This window comes from Panulirus ornatus, chromosome 35 (assembly GCF_036320965.1).
Source record: "Panulirus ornatus isolate Po-2019 chromosome 35, ASM3632096v1, whole genome shotgun sequence".
Taxonomy (NCBI): Eukaryota; Metazoa; Arthropoda; class Malacostraca; order Decapoda; family Palinuridae; genus Panulirus; species Panulirus ornatus.
The window spans coordinates 22060931-22081018 of record NC_092258.1 but is presented as its reverse complement, the minus strand read 5'-3'; the positions used below and the strand labels follow the sequence as shown (position 1 = coordinate 22081018).

The 20088-nt window shown below is 41.1% G+C and overlaps 1 protein-coding gene across 1 annotated transcript in view; it reads right to left on the bottom strand.

Annotated features, from left to right (window-relative positions):
- Nucleotides 1–659: 659 nt before the first annotated feature.
- Nucleotides 660–20088, bottom strand: part of LOC139760211 (uncharacterized) — a 543167-nt gene continuing 523738 nt past the window's right edge. The window contains exon 13 of the mRNA XM_071683146.1: nt 660–1058. Within this exon, the coding sequence (XP_071539247.1) occupies nt 932–1058 (127 nt within the window). The 3' untranslated portion in view covers nt 660–931. The remainder of the gene's footprint in view (nt 1059–20088) is intronic.

The window sequence follows — 20088 nt, the reverse complement described above, 5'->3', positions numbered from 1 at the left end:
TCGCTAATGCAGGAGACCGATAAAGTATAATGAAAATAATCATTATAAGAAGAGTGAGGAACCCTTAAACTTATGCCTCACACACCATTACTTCTACCCTTTTCTTTAGAGATTGTTGCACTAAATCACCCTTCCTGAATTGATTTTTCATGTCCTTTCACCCATAAATTCACTTTTCTCTGGTCTCCTTTATTCAACCCAGTGTAACCTACATATTTTAAAATGTTTTTTAAATTTTCACACCTTACTTCTTAATTTATGAATTGACCTTATTCATTTATAACATCATCCATTATACCTCATGCAGTTCATTTCCATAACTGTACATTTATATGAACTCCCTGAACTGAGAGTTACTATTCTTCAACATTGTGGTCTGTACTACTTTCACCAACCCACATCAATGTGACATAGTAGTTTTCCTTCTTTTACTCTTTATTCAGTCAAAAGATTTTACCCGTCTTTCAACATGTTGATACTTCAGCTTCTATTCCACTATCATTTTTGAAAATAATATCTAGTATCTGAATACTCATAAACTCTCCTCTTGTCCATCAAATTTCATTTCATACTCCAATTCTCTTTTCCAAAACACATTCATCCTGATTAAACTTGCATTCAAGTTACAGTTTCTTCTCTATGATAATCATACAATAAACTAAGAGATCATAGTCATCTATTTCATTTAATACAGTATAGATGTTGTCCAAAAAAACTAATGCCTCTACAAAAACAAATCATTTTCGGTGCATACATGTAATCTTTTATGTCATAACATTAGTTTAAGATATATGAATGATTTAACAAAAGGAATAAGTTAAAACAATGCTTCTGAAAGACTTCCTGAGATAATCAAAATCCCTGTGAAGCACAACTACATGTTTTTGGCAAGATTCACAATCTATTTCATTCAGTTCTTCTGCTGCTTTTTCTACTTGATTTGGTTAAGCCCACACAGAACATGAAGAGCATCAGGAGATGGGTCCCGCCCCCTGAAGCTACGGAACACTTCACTTGGATGACATCCTCCTCCTTGAGACAGAAATGTTGAACGAAACCTAGAAGAAAATAAATGTGTGTTAAAGTAATTCTAATCATCCAGAGATGAAAACTGAAAAGTAGTTACTGTGATGCTACTGTCATAATAATCAATTTCTTAGACAAACATTCAAAACTAATACATCAAAGTTGAAAAAAGTGAGTTTTAAAAGAATGAAAACACTCTCTACAAACCTATATCCCACAAGCTATGAATAAAACTTCATGATCTAAAGGGCATTAAAAGCCACTCACCCATCTACCCTTATGTGAAATTAATGCCTCTCACCCATCACTAACTACCATTTGGCAACAGCAATCATAGCTTTCTCCAGATATACTCCAATCCAATTAGAATGCACCACCTGCTGATGACATTATCATCCCTCTGGCTGTATGGCTGAACAAGCCATCTACCTCATACTTCTTTGGAAGAGGGACATCAATTCAATGGTAACTATCATCTGTTAAGAGAAAGGTTTTTTGAAAGAGAGGTTGAAGGAAGAGCAGACTAAAACAATAAAAAAGTTTGCTCAGGCTCATTCTTCAAAATTCACTTTTCTTCCAGTATTGGTTTGTCCCACAAGTTATGAAAGCATAGGAGCATGGAGGTGGAGGATGAGAAAAACTTCTGCACCAAGAGAAAAGACAGCCATGAATGCAACTTAAGGTTATCATGTGGCACATCATCAATCCACTGTCTAATGCTCAAAATATTAATTCTGTACTTTTTAACCAAGGTATTGTTGGAAATAAGTAAGAAACATTGTTAATGACCTCAGTAAAACTCTTTCAGGAAAATCTACCTCACAAAGGCTGGAGTAAAAGTAGTATTCTGGCATCCAGGCTTTCACATATAAGCCTGGCTTAGGTGACAAACCAGTGTTTTAGTTCAAAATTAAATGCTTCCTCAGAGAGGGGTTTCAAACTACCTTGCTGGACCATAGAAAAGGTTATCCTTGCAAATCTCTATAGATCTCTTGAATTAATCAACCAGATATAAGACATGAAATTCTTTTACAGTGGTCTTCAAAGACATATGTTTCACCTTACCAAATCACTGGGTTGAAAAGATCTTAACATGTTATCAAAAAAATGAGATATACTGCCAGAAATTTCCTGGTTGTAACAACACCAATAACAATGCCTGCCTATCCCAACTTCAGCTGCAAGAGAGAGGTAGAGGTCTCTTCAAGAAGAACAAAAGGAGAAGCTACCCCAGGTAGGTCCCAAACACATTACAGTAATCTTAAAGCCAATGACAGACCCAACAGTGCTCTTGTAAGAAACAAAGTCTTTACCTATTTCAAAGAAGGCTAAAATTCTAAAGAGAGCTTCAAAAATCCTACAAGGATCTAAATCTCTGCAGAACGGTGGACAAGGTTCGACAGCTAACTAACATTGTCTCTGGGTAAACATACAAAAAATTGTGAAGCAAGTCATTGTCCCATATTCCCCAAATTTTGGGCTGCAACAGTGTCAAACAAACACACACACAAAATCCATATCTGCTAACTCTAAACATTCAGCACTTTGATGCTGAACTCCTCATCCTAAGTTGAATATAGTGTAGGAATACTTGCAATATCAGCCAAGTGGAACTGCACCACTAAAGAAGCTCAGGACCAAAAATTTCTCTCTGTCTGATGCTACCAAAGGCACTATACCATGATAAACTAAACAGTTATGGAGAACTTTCTCCACAAGACTTACCTGAGAATAGACATAATGCTACTTCCAAGAGTTCCAAACCATAACCAATGCAAATGTTTAGCCACTGCCCTAATCAGACATCTAAGAGGCATATATCATAAAAGGGCATTTGCTTGAAATTGACAAGATCCACACCTGGGTTACCCCCTACTGAGAAGATGCAGATGAATGTCTCTCTTCCTAAGTTTACTTCTACTGTCATGGATTACCAATATTAAAATGAAATCAACCCATGCACTGCATACTCCTTGACAGGAGGAAAAATGTGAAAAACAGCTTAGCAATATATAAAGGGAAAGTTTTTTATATGACTACGAAGTATTACGATGTTGTTCACAGAAAAATTATGCTCCCTGGATCTAGGATATTATGGGAAATAAAGTATCAGGGAACCCACATTTCCTTAACATTGAAGTGTATGGACATGAGCTCCTCTTCCCTACAGTTCTCATTTACATGACCCTTTGAAGAATGGAAGCTCCACACATGGCTTGAGGCAACCATTCAAACCATAAAGAAAGTTGGTAGAATCCTCAATGGTACTGCTTAGACCTTTGGAGGATCCTCCTATGTGAGACAAGCAAAAGTTTAGATATGCACGTAGGTGTGAGGCAGGGCTGTGTGATGTCAATGTGGCTTTTTAACTTATATATGAATAGAGTGATAAGAGAGATGAAAGCAAAACTAGATAAAGGGGGTTCAGAGATGGAGTGCAATGGTGAGGTATGGTGGTTAGTGACAAACATGTCTGCAGATGATACCGTGATGTTTGCTGAGAGTGAAGAGGAGTTGCAGAAGGTTGTAAGTGTGTTTTATAATGTGTGTGAGCTTAGGCAACAAGTTAATTATGAGTAAATGTAAAGTAATGGTGTCTGAATGGAAACAGAGTGAAAGTATAGATTTTGCAAAGCCCTAAGGAGACTGAAAGAAGAAAGTGTACTAAACAATGTTAAAGATACATGGGCAAAATGACTGGAAGAGGCAACAGAATTTGATTATTTACTAGCTATCTTCAGTAAGTTTGGCGACATGGAAGAAGGGATAACAGGGAAAGCAGTACAGGGTATAAGAGTCACTAGGCCCCTTAACAGAATAATGAAGGGTAAACATGTAAGTGTGAAAATAAAGAAACAGTTGAAGGACAAAATAGTCCTCCTGACCCTAATCTATGCAGCCAAAACATGGACATGGAATAAGTCACATATATCAAGAAACCAGGCTGAAATAATGAGCTATTTGAAAGAACCCTGTGGCTTGACTAGAGGAAATGAAAAAAGCAGAGATAGTGCATTCGAGATTTTGTATGGCAGGAAATGCAAAGGGAAGGAACTGGTGGATAAGGTGAAATGTAATACTTTGAGGTGGTTTGGGCATGTAGAAAGAATGCAAGATGGGTAGTTTCAAAGGAAAGTGCATGACAGTATGATTAATGGGGATGGTGTGAAAAGAAGACCACCTGTGATATGGGGAAATAAGAGTGGAAGAGTATTGGAGGGAGAAAAATGATGGAAAAATGCATGGAATGGTGTATGCGAGAGAGTCATGTGTGGACAAGGAAAACTGGATACTCTTTCATCTTGGCTTTTCCCCATGATGGGAGTTCCTGGAAAGAATGGGCATCAGAAATATAGATAGATAGATGGATGGATAAAGGTTAGCATTAAACCAACAGAAGTATAAGTTTGCTAAGTCAATCACATGGGAAAGTGGAGATTGAGATAGTGGGGGCATGTACAGATCATCGGACTGGGAAGGAACAATGTAATTTCAGGAGAATATGTGGATCAGGTGTTTGCCTTGAAGAATGTGAAAGAGAAATACTCTGAGAAACAGAAGGATATGTATAAGGCATTTATGGATCTGGAGAAAGCAGATGATAGGGTTTATTAAAATGTTTCGTAAAAGGTCTTATGAAATATGGTGTGGTAGGAAAACTACTGGAAACAGTGACAAGCTTTGCTTTAAAGTGTAAAGTGTGTACACAAGTAGGAAGAGAGGAGAGTGAGTGGTTTTAAGTGAAGTATGGTCTTTGGATAGATGTATGATATTACCATGGCTGTTTAACTTGTCTATAGATGGAGTGGTGAAGAAGTCCAATAAAAGGATCTTCAAAGAGGCAAACTGCATTCCATAGGGGGTAGGAAGGCTGCAAAGTGTTAATTGTTGTTTGCAAATGACACAGCACTGGTGTTGGATTTGAGTGGGAAACTGCAGAAGTTGGTGACTGAGTTTGGGGGAGTGTGAAATGGAGGAAGCTGAGAGTAAATGTGAATAAGAGCAAGGTTATCAGGTTTAACAGGGAAGGTTGACAAGTTTGTTGAAGTGTGAGTTTGAATGGAGAAAATTAGGAGGATGTGAAGCGCTTTTGATACCTTGCATTGGACACAGTAGCAGGAGTGTCATAGGGTAAGTGAGGCAGTGAAGGTTCTTGAAGCATTGAGTAATGTGTGGAAAAAAAGGTCAAAAGCTGGGAGGGTGAAAATGGGTATGCATGAAGGTACAGTAGTCCCAATGATGTTGCATGGATGTGAAGCATGGGCTATAGATGAAGATGTGTGTAGGAGGGTGCATGTATTGGAAATGGAATGTTTCAGGATAAGTGGTGTGAAGTGATTTGATTGAGTGGGTAAAAAAAGGGTAAGAGATGTGTGTGGTAATAAAAAAAAAGTGGTGTTATGAGAGTTGAAGAAGGTGTGCTGAAATAATCTGGACATATGGAGAAAATGAGTGAGAGGTTGACAAAGAGGATATATTTGTCTGACATGGAAAGGAAAAGGTGAAGGGTGAGACCAAACTGGAGATAGAAGGATGGAATGAAAAAAGTTTTGAGAGGTTGGGGCCTGAACTTGCATAAGAGTTAAAGATATGCATGGGATCAAGTGAATGAGAATGATGTCGAAATGTGATAAAGCGTTAGGAAGTAACTTCTAGATTGATGTGGGTAAAACTGAAAGTGGACGCAGAGTAGGAAGTAAATTCTAGATTGATGTGGGTAAAACTGAAAGTGGATGCTGAGAGATGGGTATTTTATCAGCATTTATGCAATCTAGCTATGAGAAGAAAGATCATAAGAGGCAAGTGTTTTGGGGGCAGCTGAGTTTCTGCATCAGCAGTTTTGATGTTAGAGACCAGGTATTTAACTGTGAAGGTCAGTAATGCAGCAGTTGAGGGTATAATTAAGGCACCTGGGATATTCAGTGCTATGAATGAAATGTTGAATAGTTTGTGAAGTTGCATGCTGAAAAAAGACTGGTGATGGGTAATACCTGGTTCAAAAAGATATACACAAGTATATATATGCAAGTAGGAGAGATGGTGAGAAGGCATTATTAGACTACATATCAATTGATAGATATGTAAAAGAGAGACTTTTAGATGTAAATGTGCGGAAAGGGTAAGTTAGTGGGATGTCTCATCACTATCTTGTGGTGGCAAGTTTGAAGATTTGTGAAGGTTTTAGGATTAGAGAAAATAATATCATGAAGAAGCAAGTGGTGAGGGTACCTAAGCTTAGAAAAGCATGGGAATGGGTGATGAATGGGTGGTATACTGGGAAGATGTGATGGCATGTACAAGGGATGCATGTGGCATGTGAAAGGTGGCCATTTAGAAAGGGTAGTGAGTGGTGGGACGAATAAGTAAATTTGCTAATGAAAGAGAAAAGAGAGGCATTTACAGGGAAGGAATGCAAATGACTGGGAGATGCAAAAGAGACAGTAGCAGGAGCCTGGATGTCAAAAGGAAGGTGCAAGGGTTGAAAGAGATGACAAATAAGAGTGGGGGTTAGTGACTATCAGTTAACATTAAGTATGTTTTGAAAGGAAATAAATAATGTGTGAAAGACAAGAGAACAAATGGGAACATCAGTGAACTGGACAAAAGGGGAAGTGATAATAGGTAGTGGTGAAGTGAGGAGATGAAGTGAGTGTTCTGAATGACTGTTAAATGTGTTTGATGACAGAGTGGCAGATGTAGGATGTTTAGGTAGGGTAGTATGCAAAGTGCGAGAGTCATGGAGAATAATTTGGTTATAAGAAAAGAGATGATGAAAGCCTTATGTAAGAAGAAATGCAGCAAGGCAGCTGGATTGGAAGGTATTGCAGTTGAAATTATTAAGAAAGGAGATGACTGTGTTGATTGGTTGCTGAGGATTTTCAATGTATCTATGGATGATGGTGAGTTGCCTGAGGATTGGCAGGATGCATGCATAGTGCCACTGTGTAAAATAAAAGGGGATAAGGATGAATGTTCAAAATACTGAGGTACAAGTTTGTTGAGTATACCTGGTAAGTTGGATGGGAGGGTATTGACCAAGAGGGTACAGGCATGTACAGAGCATCAGATTGGGGAGATGCAGTGTGGTTTCAGGTAGGGGCTGTGTGGATCAGATGTTTGCTCTTAAGTACATGGGTGAGAAATACTTAGAAAAACATATGCATTAGTATGTGGCATTTATGGATCTGGAATAGGTATATGACAGGGTTCATAGAGATGCTTTGTGGGAGGACTTAAGAATATACAGTGTGGGAAGAAAGCTGCTAGAAGCAGAGAAGTTCTTATCAAGGGTGTAAGGCTTGTGTACAAATAGGAAGATAGGAGAGTGAGAGTTTCAAGTGAATATTAGTCAGCAGCAGGGTTGTGTGATGTTACCATAGTTGTTCAATTTGTTTATGGATGGATTGGTGGGGGAGGTAAAAGCAAGTCTTCGAGAGAGGAATGAATGTGAAGTCGGTACAAAATGAGAGGGTATGAGAAGTGAGTCAGTTGTTTGCTGATGATACAGTATTGGTGGTAGATTTGAGTAAGAAACTGCAAAAGCTGGTGACAGTCTGGAAGTGTGTGTAAGGAAAAAGTTGAGAGTGAATGTGAATAAAAGAAAGGTCATTAACTTTAGCAGGGTTGAGGAACAAGTTGGGGTGTAAGTCTCAAATGAGAAAAGTTGGAAGAAGTGAAGTATTTTGGATACATAGGAGTGGACAGGGCAGTGAATGTAACTAAGGAAGTGGAAGTAAGTCAAAGGGAGGGGGATAAGGTGAAGGTTCTAGGAATGTTGAATAATATGTGAAAAGAGAGATTGTTATCTTGGAGAGTAAAATATGGGTACGTTTGAAGGAATAGCAGTTCCAACATTATATGGATGCGGGGAATGGGGTATAAATAAGGCTGTGCAGAGGAAGGTGGATGTATTGGACTTGAAATGTTTAAGGACGATAAGTGGTGAGGTGGTTTGATTGAGTGAGTAATGAAAGGGATGTGGTAATAAAAAGTGTGTGGTTGAGAGAGCAGAAGATGGTATGCTGAGATGGTTTGAATATATGGAGAGAATGAATGAGGAAAGGTTGACAAATAGGTGTCAGAAGAGGAAAGAAACAAAGAGGATGGGAAGACAAAACTGGAGCTGGAAGGATGGAGTGTAAAAGATTTTCAGTTTACGGGTCCTGAACATGAAGGAAGGTGAAAGGCATGCAATGAATAGAGTGAATTTGAACAATGTGATATACTAGGGTAAAGGTGTTGTCAATGGAATGAACCAGGGAATGTGAAGCATTCAGGTGAAACCATGGAAAGGTCTGTTGAGACTGGATATGGATAGGGAGCTATGGCTTCAATGCATTAAACATGACAGCTAGAGACTGAGTGTGAGCATATGTGACCTTTCTTTGTCTGTTTCTGGCACAACCTTGGTGATACAGGAAATAACAATCAAGTATGAAAAAAATATTCATTATTTGTGTATTTCAATTTCTAAAATTTGAATGGAGAAAAACTGGAGGTGAAGTGTTTTAGATATCTGGGAGTGGACTTAATAGCAGATGGAACCAGGGAAGCAGAAGTGAGTCACAGGGTGGGTGAAGGGGTAAAGGTGCTGGGAGCATTGAAGAATGTATGGGAGGTGAGAATAATCTTGGAGAGCAAAAAGGGGTATGTCAGAAGGAGTGGTGGTTTCAACAATGTTATATGGCTGTGAGGCATGGGATATAGATAGGATTATGTGGTGGAGGGATGTGTTGGAAATGAAATGTTTGAGGACAATATGTGGTGTGAGGTGCTTTGATCAAATAAGTAATGAAAGGGTAAGAGAGATGTGTGGTAATAGAAAGAGTGTGGTTGAGAGAGCAGAAGAGGGTGTGTTGAAATGGCTTGGACACATGGAGAGAATAAGTGAGGACAGATTGGCAAACAGGATATACATGTCAGAGGTGGAGGGAACAAGGAGTAGAGGAAGACCAAATTGGAGGCGGAAGATGGAGGAAAAAATATTTTGAGCTCTCGTAGCATGAACATACAGGAGGGTGAAAGTTGTGCAAGGAATAGAGTGAATACCAGGGTTGACATGCTATATGGATTGAACCAAGGCATGTGAAGCATCTGGGGTAAACCATGGAAAGGTGTGTGGGTCCTGGATGTGGAAAGGGAGCTATGGTTTAGGTGCATTACACATGACACATAGAGAATGAGTGTGAATGTACGTGGCCTTACTAGTCTTTTCCTGGCGCTACCTCGCTGGAGGGGGGGAAGCTATTTCATGTATGGAGGGATGGCGACAGGAATGGATAAAGGCAGCAAGTATGAATACGTACATGTGTATATATGTTTATGTCTGTGTATGTATATGTGTGTGTACACACTGAAATGTACATGTATGTCTATGTGCGTGTGTGGACATTTAAGTACATATATGTGTATGTGGGTGATTGGGACATTCTTCATCTGTTTCCTTGCGCTACCTTCCCTGATGCTGACTTGTGTGAGGAAGTACCAGGTGAGATTCAGTGCAGAATGCCAAAAGGTGAGAGCAAATGACATAAGGGAAATGGGGGAGGAATGGGATGTACTTAAGGAAGCAGTGATGATTTGGACAAAAGATGCATGTGGCATGAGAAAGGTGGGAGTTGGGCATATTACAAAAGGGTAGTGAATGGTGGGATGAAGAAGTAAGATTGTTAGTGAAAGAGAAAAGAGAGGCACTTGGACAACTGCTGCAAGGATTAGTACAAATGACTGGGAGATGTATAAAAGAAAGTGGCAAGAGGTGAAGAGAAAGGTGCAAGAGGTGAAAAAGAGTATCATTACTTCTTTACTTGATCAAACCACCTCACACCACATATTGTCCTCAAACATTTCATTTCTAACACATCCACCCTTCTCCACACAACCCTATCTATAGCCCATGCCTCACAACCATATAACATTGGTGGAACCACTATTCCTTTAAACATACCAATTTTTGCTCTCCGAATAACGTTCTCACCTTCCACACATTCTTCAATGCTCCCAGAACCTTCGCCTCCAACCCCACCCTGTGACTCACTTCCACTTCCATGATTCCATCCGCTATCAAGTCCACTCCCATATCACTAAAACACTTCACATCCTCCAGTTTTTCTCCACTCAAACTTACCTCCCAATTCTCTTGTCCCTCAACCCTACTGAACCTAATAACCTTCCTTTTATTCATATTTACTCTCAACTTTCTTCTTTCATACACTTTACCAAACTCAGTCACCAACCTCTGCAGTTTCTCTTAACCACCAGTGCTGTATCATCAGTGAACAACAAATGACACTTCCCAAGCCCTCTCATCCACAACAGACTTGCCCCTCTCTCTAAAACTCTTGCATTCACCTCCCAAACCACCCAATCCATAAACAAATTAAACAATCATGGAGACATCACGCACCCCTGCAACAAACTAACATTCACTGAGAACAAATCACTTTCCTCTCTCCCTACTCATACACGTGCATTACTATTTATCATTCATTTATTTTGCTCTGTCGCTGTCTCCCGCGTTAGCGAGGTAGCGCAAGGAAACTTGAAAGAATGGCCCAACCCACCCACACACACATGCATATACATACACGTCCACACACGCAAATATACATACCTATACATCTCAACGTATACATATATATACAAACACAGACATATACATATATACACATGTACATAATTCATACTGTCTGCCCTTATTCATTCCCATCGCCACCCTACCACACATGAAATAAAAAACCCCTACCCCCTCATGTGTGCAAGGTAGCGCTACGAAAAGACAACAAAGGCCACATTTGTTCACACTCAGTCTCTAGCTGTCATGTAATAATGCACCAAAACCACAACTCCCTTTCCACATCCAGGCCCCACAAAACTTTCCATGGTTTGCCCCAGACACTTCACATGCCCTCTTTCAATCCATTGACAGCATGTCCACCCCGGTATACCACATTGTTCCAATTCACTCTATTCCTTACACGCCTTTCACCCTCCTGCATATTCAGGCCCCGATCACTCAAAATCTTTTTCACTCCATCTTTCCACCTCCAATTTGGTCTCCCACTTCTCCTCATTCCCTCCACCTCTGATACATATATCCTCTTGGTCAATCTTTCCTCACTCATTCTCTTTCTTGGTGAAAGTTTCCTCACTCATTCTCTCCATGTGACCAAACCATTTCAAAACACCCTCTTCTGCTCTCTCAACAACACTCTTTTTCATTACCACACATCTCTCTTACCCTATTATTACTTACTCGATCAAACCACCTCACACCACATATTGTCCTCACACATCTCATTTCCAGCACATCCACCCTCCTCTGCACAACTCTATCTATAGCCCACGCCTCACAACCATATAACATTGTTGGAACCACTATTCCTTCAAACTTCTCGACTTCCACACATTCTTCAACGCTCCCAGAACTTTCGCCCCCTCCCCCACCCTATGATTTACTTCCGCTTCCATGGTTCCATCTGCTGCCAAATCCACTCCCAGATATCTAAAACACTTCACTTCCTCCAGTATTTCTCCTTTCAAACTTACCTCCCAATTGACTTGTCCCTCAACCCTACTTTACCTAATAACCTTGCTCTTATTCACATTTACTCTCAGCTTTCTTCTTTCACACACTTTACCAAACTCAGTCACCAGCTTCTGCAGTTTCTCATATGAATCAGCCACCAGCGCTGTATCATCAGCGAACAAAAACTGACTCATTTCCCAAGCTCTCTCATCCCCAACAGACTTCATACTTGCCCCTCTTTCCAAAACTCTTGCATTCACCTCCCTAACAACCCATCCATAAACAAATTAAACAACCATGGAGACATCACACACCCCTGCCGCAAACCTACATTCACTGAGAACCAATCACTTTTCTCTCTTCCTACACGTACACATGCCTTATATCCTCGATAAAAACTTTTCACTGCTTCTAACAACTTGCCTCCCACACCATATATTCTTAATACCTTCCACAGAGCATCTCTATCAACTCTATCATATGCCTTCTCCAGATCCATAAATGCTACATACAAATCCATTTGCTTTTCTAAGTATTCCTCACATACATTCTTCAAAGCAAACACCTGATCCACACATCCTCTACCACTTCTGAAACCACACTGCTCTTCCCCAATTTGATGCTCTGTATATGCCTTCACCCTCTCAAGCAATGCCCTCCCATATAATTTCCCAGGAATACTCAACAAACTTATACCTCTGTAATTTGAGCACTCACTTTTATCCCCTTTGCCTTTGTACAAAGGCACTATGCAAGCATTCCGTCAATCCTCAGGCACCTCACCATGAGTCATACATACATTAAGTAACCTTACCAACCAGTCAACAATACAGTCACCCCACCCTTTTTTAATAAATTCCACTGCAATACCATCCAAACCCGCTGCCTTGCCGGCTTTCATCTTCTGCAAAGCTTTTACTACCTCTTCTCTGTTTACCAAATCATTCTCCCTAACCCTCTCACTATGCACACCACCTCGACCAAAACACCCGTTATCTGCCACTCTATCATCAAACACATTCAACAAACCTTCAAAATACTCACTCCATCTCCTTCTCACATCACCACTACTTGTTATCACCTCCCCATTAGCCCCCTTCACTGGTTCCCATTGATTCCCTTGTCTTACGCACTTTATTTACCTCCTTCCAAAACATCTTTTTATTCTCCCTAAAATGTGATGATACTCTCTCACCCCAACTCTCATTTGTCCTCTTTTTCACCTCTTGCACTTTTCTCTTGAACTCCTGCCTCTTTCTTTTATACATCTCCCACTCATTTGCATTATTTCCCTGCAAAAATCGTCCAAATGCCTCTCTCTTCTCTTTCACTAACAATCTTACTTCTTCATCCCACCACTCACTACCCTTTCTAATCTGCCCACCTCCCACGCTTCTCATGCCACAAGCATCTTTTGCACAAGCCATCACTGCTTCCCTAAATACATCCCATTCCTCCCCCACTCCCCTTATGTCCTTTGTTCTCACCTTTTTCCATTCTGTACTCATTCTCTCCTAGTACTTCCTCACACAAGTCTCCTTCCCAAGTTCCCTTACTCTCACCACTCTCTTCACCCCAACATTCTCTCTTCTTTTCTGAAAACCTCTACAAATCTTCACCTTCGCCTCTACAAGATAATGATCAGACATCCCTCCAGTTGCACCTCTCAGCACATCAACATCCAAAAGTCTCTCTTTCACGTGCCTATCAATTAACACATAATCCAATAACGCTCTCTGTACATCTCTCCTACTTACATACATTTATTTATTTATTTATTTATTTTGCTTTGTCGCTGTCTCCCACATTTGCGAGGTAGCGCAAGGAAACAGACGAAAGAAATGGCCCAACCCACCCCCATACACAATGTATATCCATACACGTCCAAACATGCAAATATACATACCTATACATCTCAATGTACACATACATATACACACACAGACACATACATATATACCCATGCACACAATTCACACTGTCTGCCTTTATTCATTCCCATCGCCACCTCGCCACACATGGAATACCATCCCCCTCCCCCCTCATGTGTGCGAGGTAGCACTAGGAAAAGACAACAAAGGCCACATTCATTAACACTCAGTCTCTAGCTGTCATGCAATAATGCCCGAAACCACAGCTCCCTTTCCACATCCAGGCCCCACACAACTTTACATGGTTTACCCCAGACGCTTCACATGCCCTGATTCAATCCACTGACAGCACATCAACCCCGGTATACCACATCGATCCAATTCACTCTATTCCTTGCCCTCCTTTCACCCTCCTGCATGTTCAGGCCCCGATCACACAAAATCTTTTTCACTCCATCTTTCCACCTCCAATTTGTTCTCCCACTTCTCCTCGTTCTCTCCACCTCCGACACATATATCCTCTTGGTCAATCTTTCCTCACTCATTCTCTCCATGTGCCCAAACCATTTCAAAACACCCTCTTCTGCTCTCTCAACCACGCTCTTTTTATTTCCACACATCTCTCTTACCCTTACGTTACTTACTCGATCAAACCACCTCACACCACACATTGTCCTCAAACATCTCATTTCCAGCACATCCACCCTCCTGCGCACAACTCTATCCATAGCCCTCGCCTCGCAACCATACAACATTCTTGGAACCACTATTCCTTCAAACATACCCATTTTTGCTTTCCGAGATAATGTTCTCGACTTCCACACATTCTTCAAGGCTCCCAGGATTTTCGACCCCTCCCCCACCCTATGATTCACTTCCGCTTTCATGGTTCCATCCGTTGCCAGATCCACTCCCATATATCTAAAACACTTTACTTCCTCCAGTTTTTCTCCATTCAAACTTACCTCCCAATTGACTTGACCCTCAACCCTACTGTACCTAATAACCTTGCTCTTATTCACATTTACTCTTAACTTTCTTCTTTCACACACTTTACCAAACTCAGTCACCAGCTTCTGCAGTTTCTCACATGAATCAGCCACCAGCACTGTATCATCAGCGAACAACAACTGACTCACTTCCCAAGCTCCCTAATCCACAACAGACTTCATACTTGCCCCTCTTTCCAAAACTCTTGCATTCACCTCCCTAACAACCCCATCCATAAACAAATTAAACAACCATGGAGACATCACACACCCCTGCCACAAACCTACATTTACTGAGAACCAATCACTTTCCTCTCTTCCTACACGTACACATGCCTTACATCCTCGATAAAAACTTTTCACTGCTTCTAACAACTTGCCTCCCACACCATATATTCTTAATACCTTCCACAGAGCATCTCTATCTTACATACTTACATACTTACATACATATACTTATGTATATCTCTCTTTTTAAACCAGGTATTCCCAATCACCATTCCTTTTTCAGTACATAATTCTGCAAGCTCTTCACCATTTCCAGTTACAACACTGAACACCCCATGTACACCAATTATTCCCTCAACTTCCACGTTACTCATCTTTGCATTCAAATCACCTATCACTATAACCCGGTCTCGTGCATCATAACTACTAACACACTCACTCAGCTGCTCCCAAAACACTTGCCTCTCATGATCTTTCTTCTCATCCCCAGGTGCATATGCACCAATAATCACCCATCTCTCTCCATCCACTTTCAATTTTACCCATATCATTCTAGAGTTTACTTTCTTATACTCTAACACATACTCCACCACTCCTGTTTCAGGAGTAGTGCTACTCCTTCCCTTGCTCTTGTCCTATCACTAACCCCTGACTTTACTCCCAAGACATTCCCAAACCACTCTTCTCCTTTACCCTTAAGCTTCGTTTCACTCAGAGCCAAAACATCCAGGTTCCTCTCCTCAAACATACTACCTATCTCTCCTTTTTTCTCATCTTGGTTACATCCACACACATTTAGACACCCCAATCTGAGCCTTCGAGGAGGATGAGCACTCCCCGCATGACTCCTTCTTCTGTTTCTTCTTTTAGAAAGTTAAAGTACAAGGAGGGGAGGGTTTCCAGCCCCCCCGCTCCCGTCCCCTTTAGTCGCCTTCTACGACACATGAGGAATGCGTGGGAAGTATTTTTTCTTCCCTATCCCCATCCTTGGTAAAAACTTCTCACTGCTTCTACCAACTTACCTCTTACTCCATATACTCTTAAAACCTTCCACATAGCATCTCCATCAACCCTATCATATGCCTTCTCCAGATCCAAAAATGCTACATACAAATCCACTGTTTTTCAAGGTATTTCTCACATACGTTCTTAAAAGCAAACACCTGATCCACACATCCTCTACCACTTCTGAAACCACGCTGCTCTTCCCTAATATGATGCTCTGTCCTTGCATTTATCCTTTCAATCAATACCCTCCCATATAATTTCCCAGGAATACTCAACAAACTTATGCCTCTGTAATTTGAACACACACCTTTATCCCCTCTGCCTTTGTACAATGGCACGATGCATGCATTTCACCAATCCTCAGGCACTTCACCATGATCCATACATACACTGAATGTCCTCACCAACCAATCACCAACACAGTCACCCCCTTTTTAATAAATTCCACTGCTATACCATCCAAACCCACCGCCTTGCTGGCTTTCATCTTCCGCAGCACTTTCAATACCTCTTCTCTGTTTACCAAACCATTCTCCCTGACCCTTTCACTTCACTTACCACCCTGACCAAAACACCCTATATCTGCCACTCTATCATCAAACACTTTCAACAATACTTCAAAATACTCGCTCCATCTCCTCACTTCATCACTGCCTGTTATTACCTCCCCAATACCCCCTTCACCTATATTCTCATTTGTTCTCTTCTCTTAGGCATGTTATTTACTTCCTTCCAAAACATCCTTTTATTCTCCCCAAAATTTAATGATACTCTCTTACCCAACTCAAATTTACCCTCTTTTTCACCTCTTGTACCTTTCTCTTGACCTCCAGCCACATTCTTTCATACATCTCCCAATCAATGGCACTATTTCCCTCCAAACATCGTCCAAATGCTTCTCTTTTCTCTTTCACTAACAATCTTACTTCATCCCACCACTCACTAACCTTTCTGATCTGCCCACCTCCCACCTTTCTCATGCCACATGCATCTTTTGCAAAAGCCATCACTGCTTCTCTAAATGCATCCTATTCCTCACCCACTCCACTTATGGCCTTTGCTCTCACCTTTTGCCATTCTACATTCAATATCTCCTGGTACTTCCTCACACAAGTCTTCTTTCCAAATGCACTTACTTCTTACCACAGTCTTCTCCCCAACATTCTCTCCTCTTTTCTGAAAACCTCAACAAATCTTCAACTTTGCCTGAAGATAGTGATCAGACATCCCCTCTCAGCACATTAACATCCAAAAGTCTCTCTTTTAATCACCTACCAATAATGCCCTTTGACCAAATCTCCTACCCACATGTGTATACTTACATATACCTCTCTCTTAAAACCAGGTATTCCCAATCACTCAAATCCACAATCTCTTCATCAATTCCATTCACAATACTAAACACCTCATTCACACCAATTATACCCTCAACTGCCACACTACTCACCTTTGTATTCAAATCACCCATCACTATAACCTGGTCTTGTACATCAAAGCTGCTAACACACTCACCCAGCTACTCCCTTAACACTTGCCTCTCATGATCTTTCTTCTCATGACCAGGTGCATAGGCACCAATAATCACCCCTCTCCATCCACTTTCAGTTTTACCCACATCAATCTACAATTTACTTTCTTACACTCTATCACATACTCCCATAAACACCTCCTCCAGGAGTAGCACTACTCCTTCCTTAGCTCTGGTCCTCTCACCAACCCCTGGCCCTACTCCCAAGACACTTCCAAACCACTCTTCCCCCTTATCCTTGAGCTTCACTTCACTCTTGAGCCAAAACATCCAGGTTCCTTTCCTGAAACATAATACCTATCCCTGGGGATAGGGAAGAAATACTTTCTACGTATTACCCGCGTGTTGTAGAAAGCGACTAAAGGGGGCAGGAGCGGAGGGCCGGAAACCCCCCTCTTTGTATTTGAATTTCTAAAAAGGGTAACAGAAGAAGGGAGTCATGTGGGAAGTGCTCATCCTCTTCAAAGGCTCAGACTGGGGTGTTCGAATGTGTCTGGATGTAACCAAGATGAGAATGTATATTCACAGTGAATATCAGTTTGTAGCAAGGGTGCATGAAGTCTCCATGGTTGTTTAATTTGTTTATGGATGGGGTGGTGAGGGAGGTGAATGCAAGAGTTTTGGAGAGAGGGGCAAGTATGCAGTCTGCTCTGGATGAGAGGGCTTGGGAAGTGAGTCAGTTGTTGTTTGCTGATGATACAGCACTGGTGGCTTATTCAGGTGAGAAACTGCAAAATTTGGTGACTGAGTTTGGTAAAGTGTGTGAAAGAAGAAAGATGAGAGTAAATGTGAATAGGAGGAAGGTTATTAGGTTCAGTAGGGCTGAGGCAAGTTGATTGGGAGGTAGGTTTGTAATGAGAAAAAAATGGAGGAAGTGAAGTGTTTTAGATATCTGGGAATGGACTTAGCAGTGGATGGAACCATGGAAGCAGAAGAGAGTCACAGGGTGGGGGAGGGAGCGAAGGTTCTGGGAGCACTGAAGAATGTATGGAGGTCGAGAACGTTATCTTGGAAAGCAAAACTAGGTATGTTTGAGGGAATAGTGGTTCCAACAATGTTATAGGTTGCAAGGATCGGGCTACAGATCGGGTGTTGAAAATGAAATGTTGAAATGTTTGAGGACAATGTGTAGTGTGAGGTGGTTTCATCAAGTAAAGAAAGTGTAAGAGAGATGTGTGGTAATAAAAAGAGTGTTGTTGAGAGAGCAGAAGAGGGTGTGTTGAAATGGTTTGGTCACATGGAGATGATGAGTGAGGAAAGATTGACAAAGAGGTTGTATGTGTCAGAGGTGGAGGGAAGGAGAAGAGGGAGACCAAATTGGAGGTGAAAGGGAGTGAAAAAGATTTTGAGTGTTCAGGACCCGAACATAAATGAGGATAAAAGGCATGCAAGGGATAGAGAGCATTGGAATGATGTGCTATACCAGGGTCGCTCCACCGTCAATGGATTGAACCAAGGCACGTCAAGCGTCTGGGGTAAACCATGAAAGGTCTGTGGGTCCTGGATGTGGAAAGGGAGCTGGGGTTTTGGTGCATTACACATGACAGCTACAGACTGAGTGTGAACGAATGTGGCCTTTTTTGTGTGTGTTCCTGGTGCTGCCTCGCTGGAGGGAGAAGAGAATGCTATTTTGTGTGTAGTGGGGTGGCGACGGAAATGGATGAAGGCAGCAAGTATGGATATGTACATGTGTATATATATGGATATGTCTATGTATGTATATGTATGTATAGTTGAAGAGAACAAACGGGAACATCAGTGAAGGGGGCTAATGGGGAGGCAACAAGTAGTGTTGAAGTGAGGAGGAGTGAGTATTTTGAAGGTTTGTTGAATGAGTTTGATGACAGAGTGGCAGATATAGGGTGTTTTGGTAGAGATGGTGTGCAAAGTGAGAGGGTCTGGGAGAATGGTTTGGTGAACAGAGAAGAGGTACTACAATACCATCCAACAAGATTGGATAGTATTGCAGTGGAATTTATTAAAAAAGGGGGTGACTGTGCTCTTGACTGGTCGGTAAAGATATTAAGTGTATGTATGGTTCATGGTGAAGTGCCTGAGGATTAGCGGAATGCATACATAGTGCCATTGTAAAAAGGCAAAGAGGGTAAAGGTGGGTGTTCAAATCACAGAGGTATAAGACTGTTGCATATTCCTAGGAAATTGTATGGGAGGGTATTAACTGAAAGGGTAAAAGCATGTACAGAGCATCAGATTGGGGAAGAGCAGTGTGGTTTCAGAAGTGGTAGAGGATATGTGGATCAGGTGTTTGCATTGAAGAATGTATTTGAGAAATACTTAGAAAAACAGATGGATTAGTATGTAGCATTTGTGGATCTGGTATTTTGGTAATTACTGCTTTACCATCACTTCGACTACTTTATCAACTTGATGAAGTTATCTCCCCAAGATTGACTATTAAAACCATAGGCCATCAGTGGTACTGAAGATGTGAATATTCCGACTTCGCTGAAGCAGAATTTGATTCTTACATAACACCTTCTAACGACTTAGAACAGTTTGGATATCACCTCCTTGATGTAGGCAATCGCATGGTAATCCCCATAGATACACAAATTCGAGTCTTAGTTGCTGCAGTTGATGTAATTCACTCCTGGGCAGTTCCATCTCTAGGAGTAAAAACAGACGCTGTACCTGGACGATTAATTCAGGTAAGATTTGTAGCTTCCCGACCAGGATTATTTTTTGGTCAATGCTCAGAAATTTGTGGAGCCAACCATAGATTTATACCCACTGTAGTGAAATTGGTTTCTACTAACTCCTTATCATGAGTGGCAACTTTTAAGAAGAGATTCACCCGATGACTGATAAAAGTGTAGGTCTTTTAAACCTATTATGGTCCCTAAATACCCCAGGTGATTTCGTTCTACACCGAAAAATTAGTTGAATTAT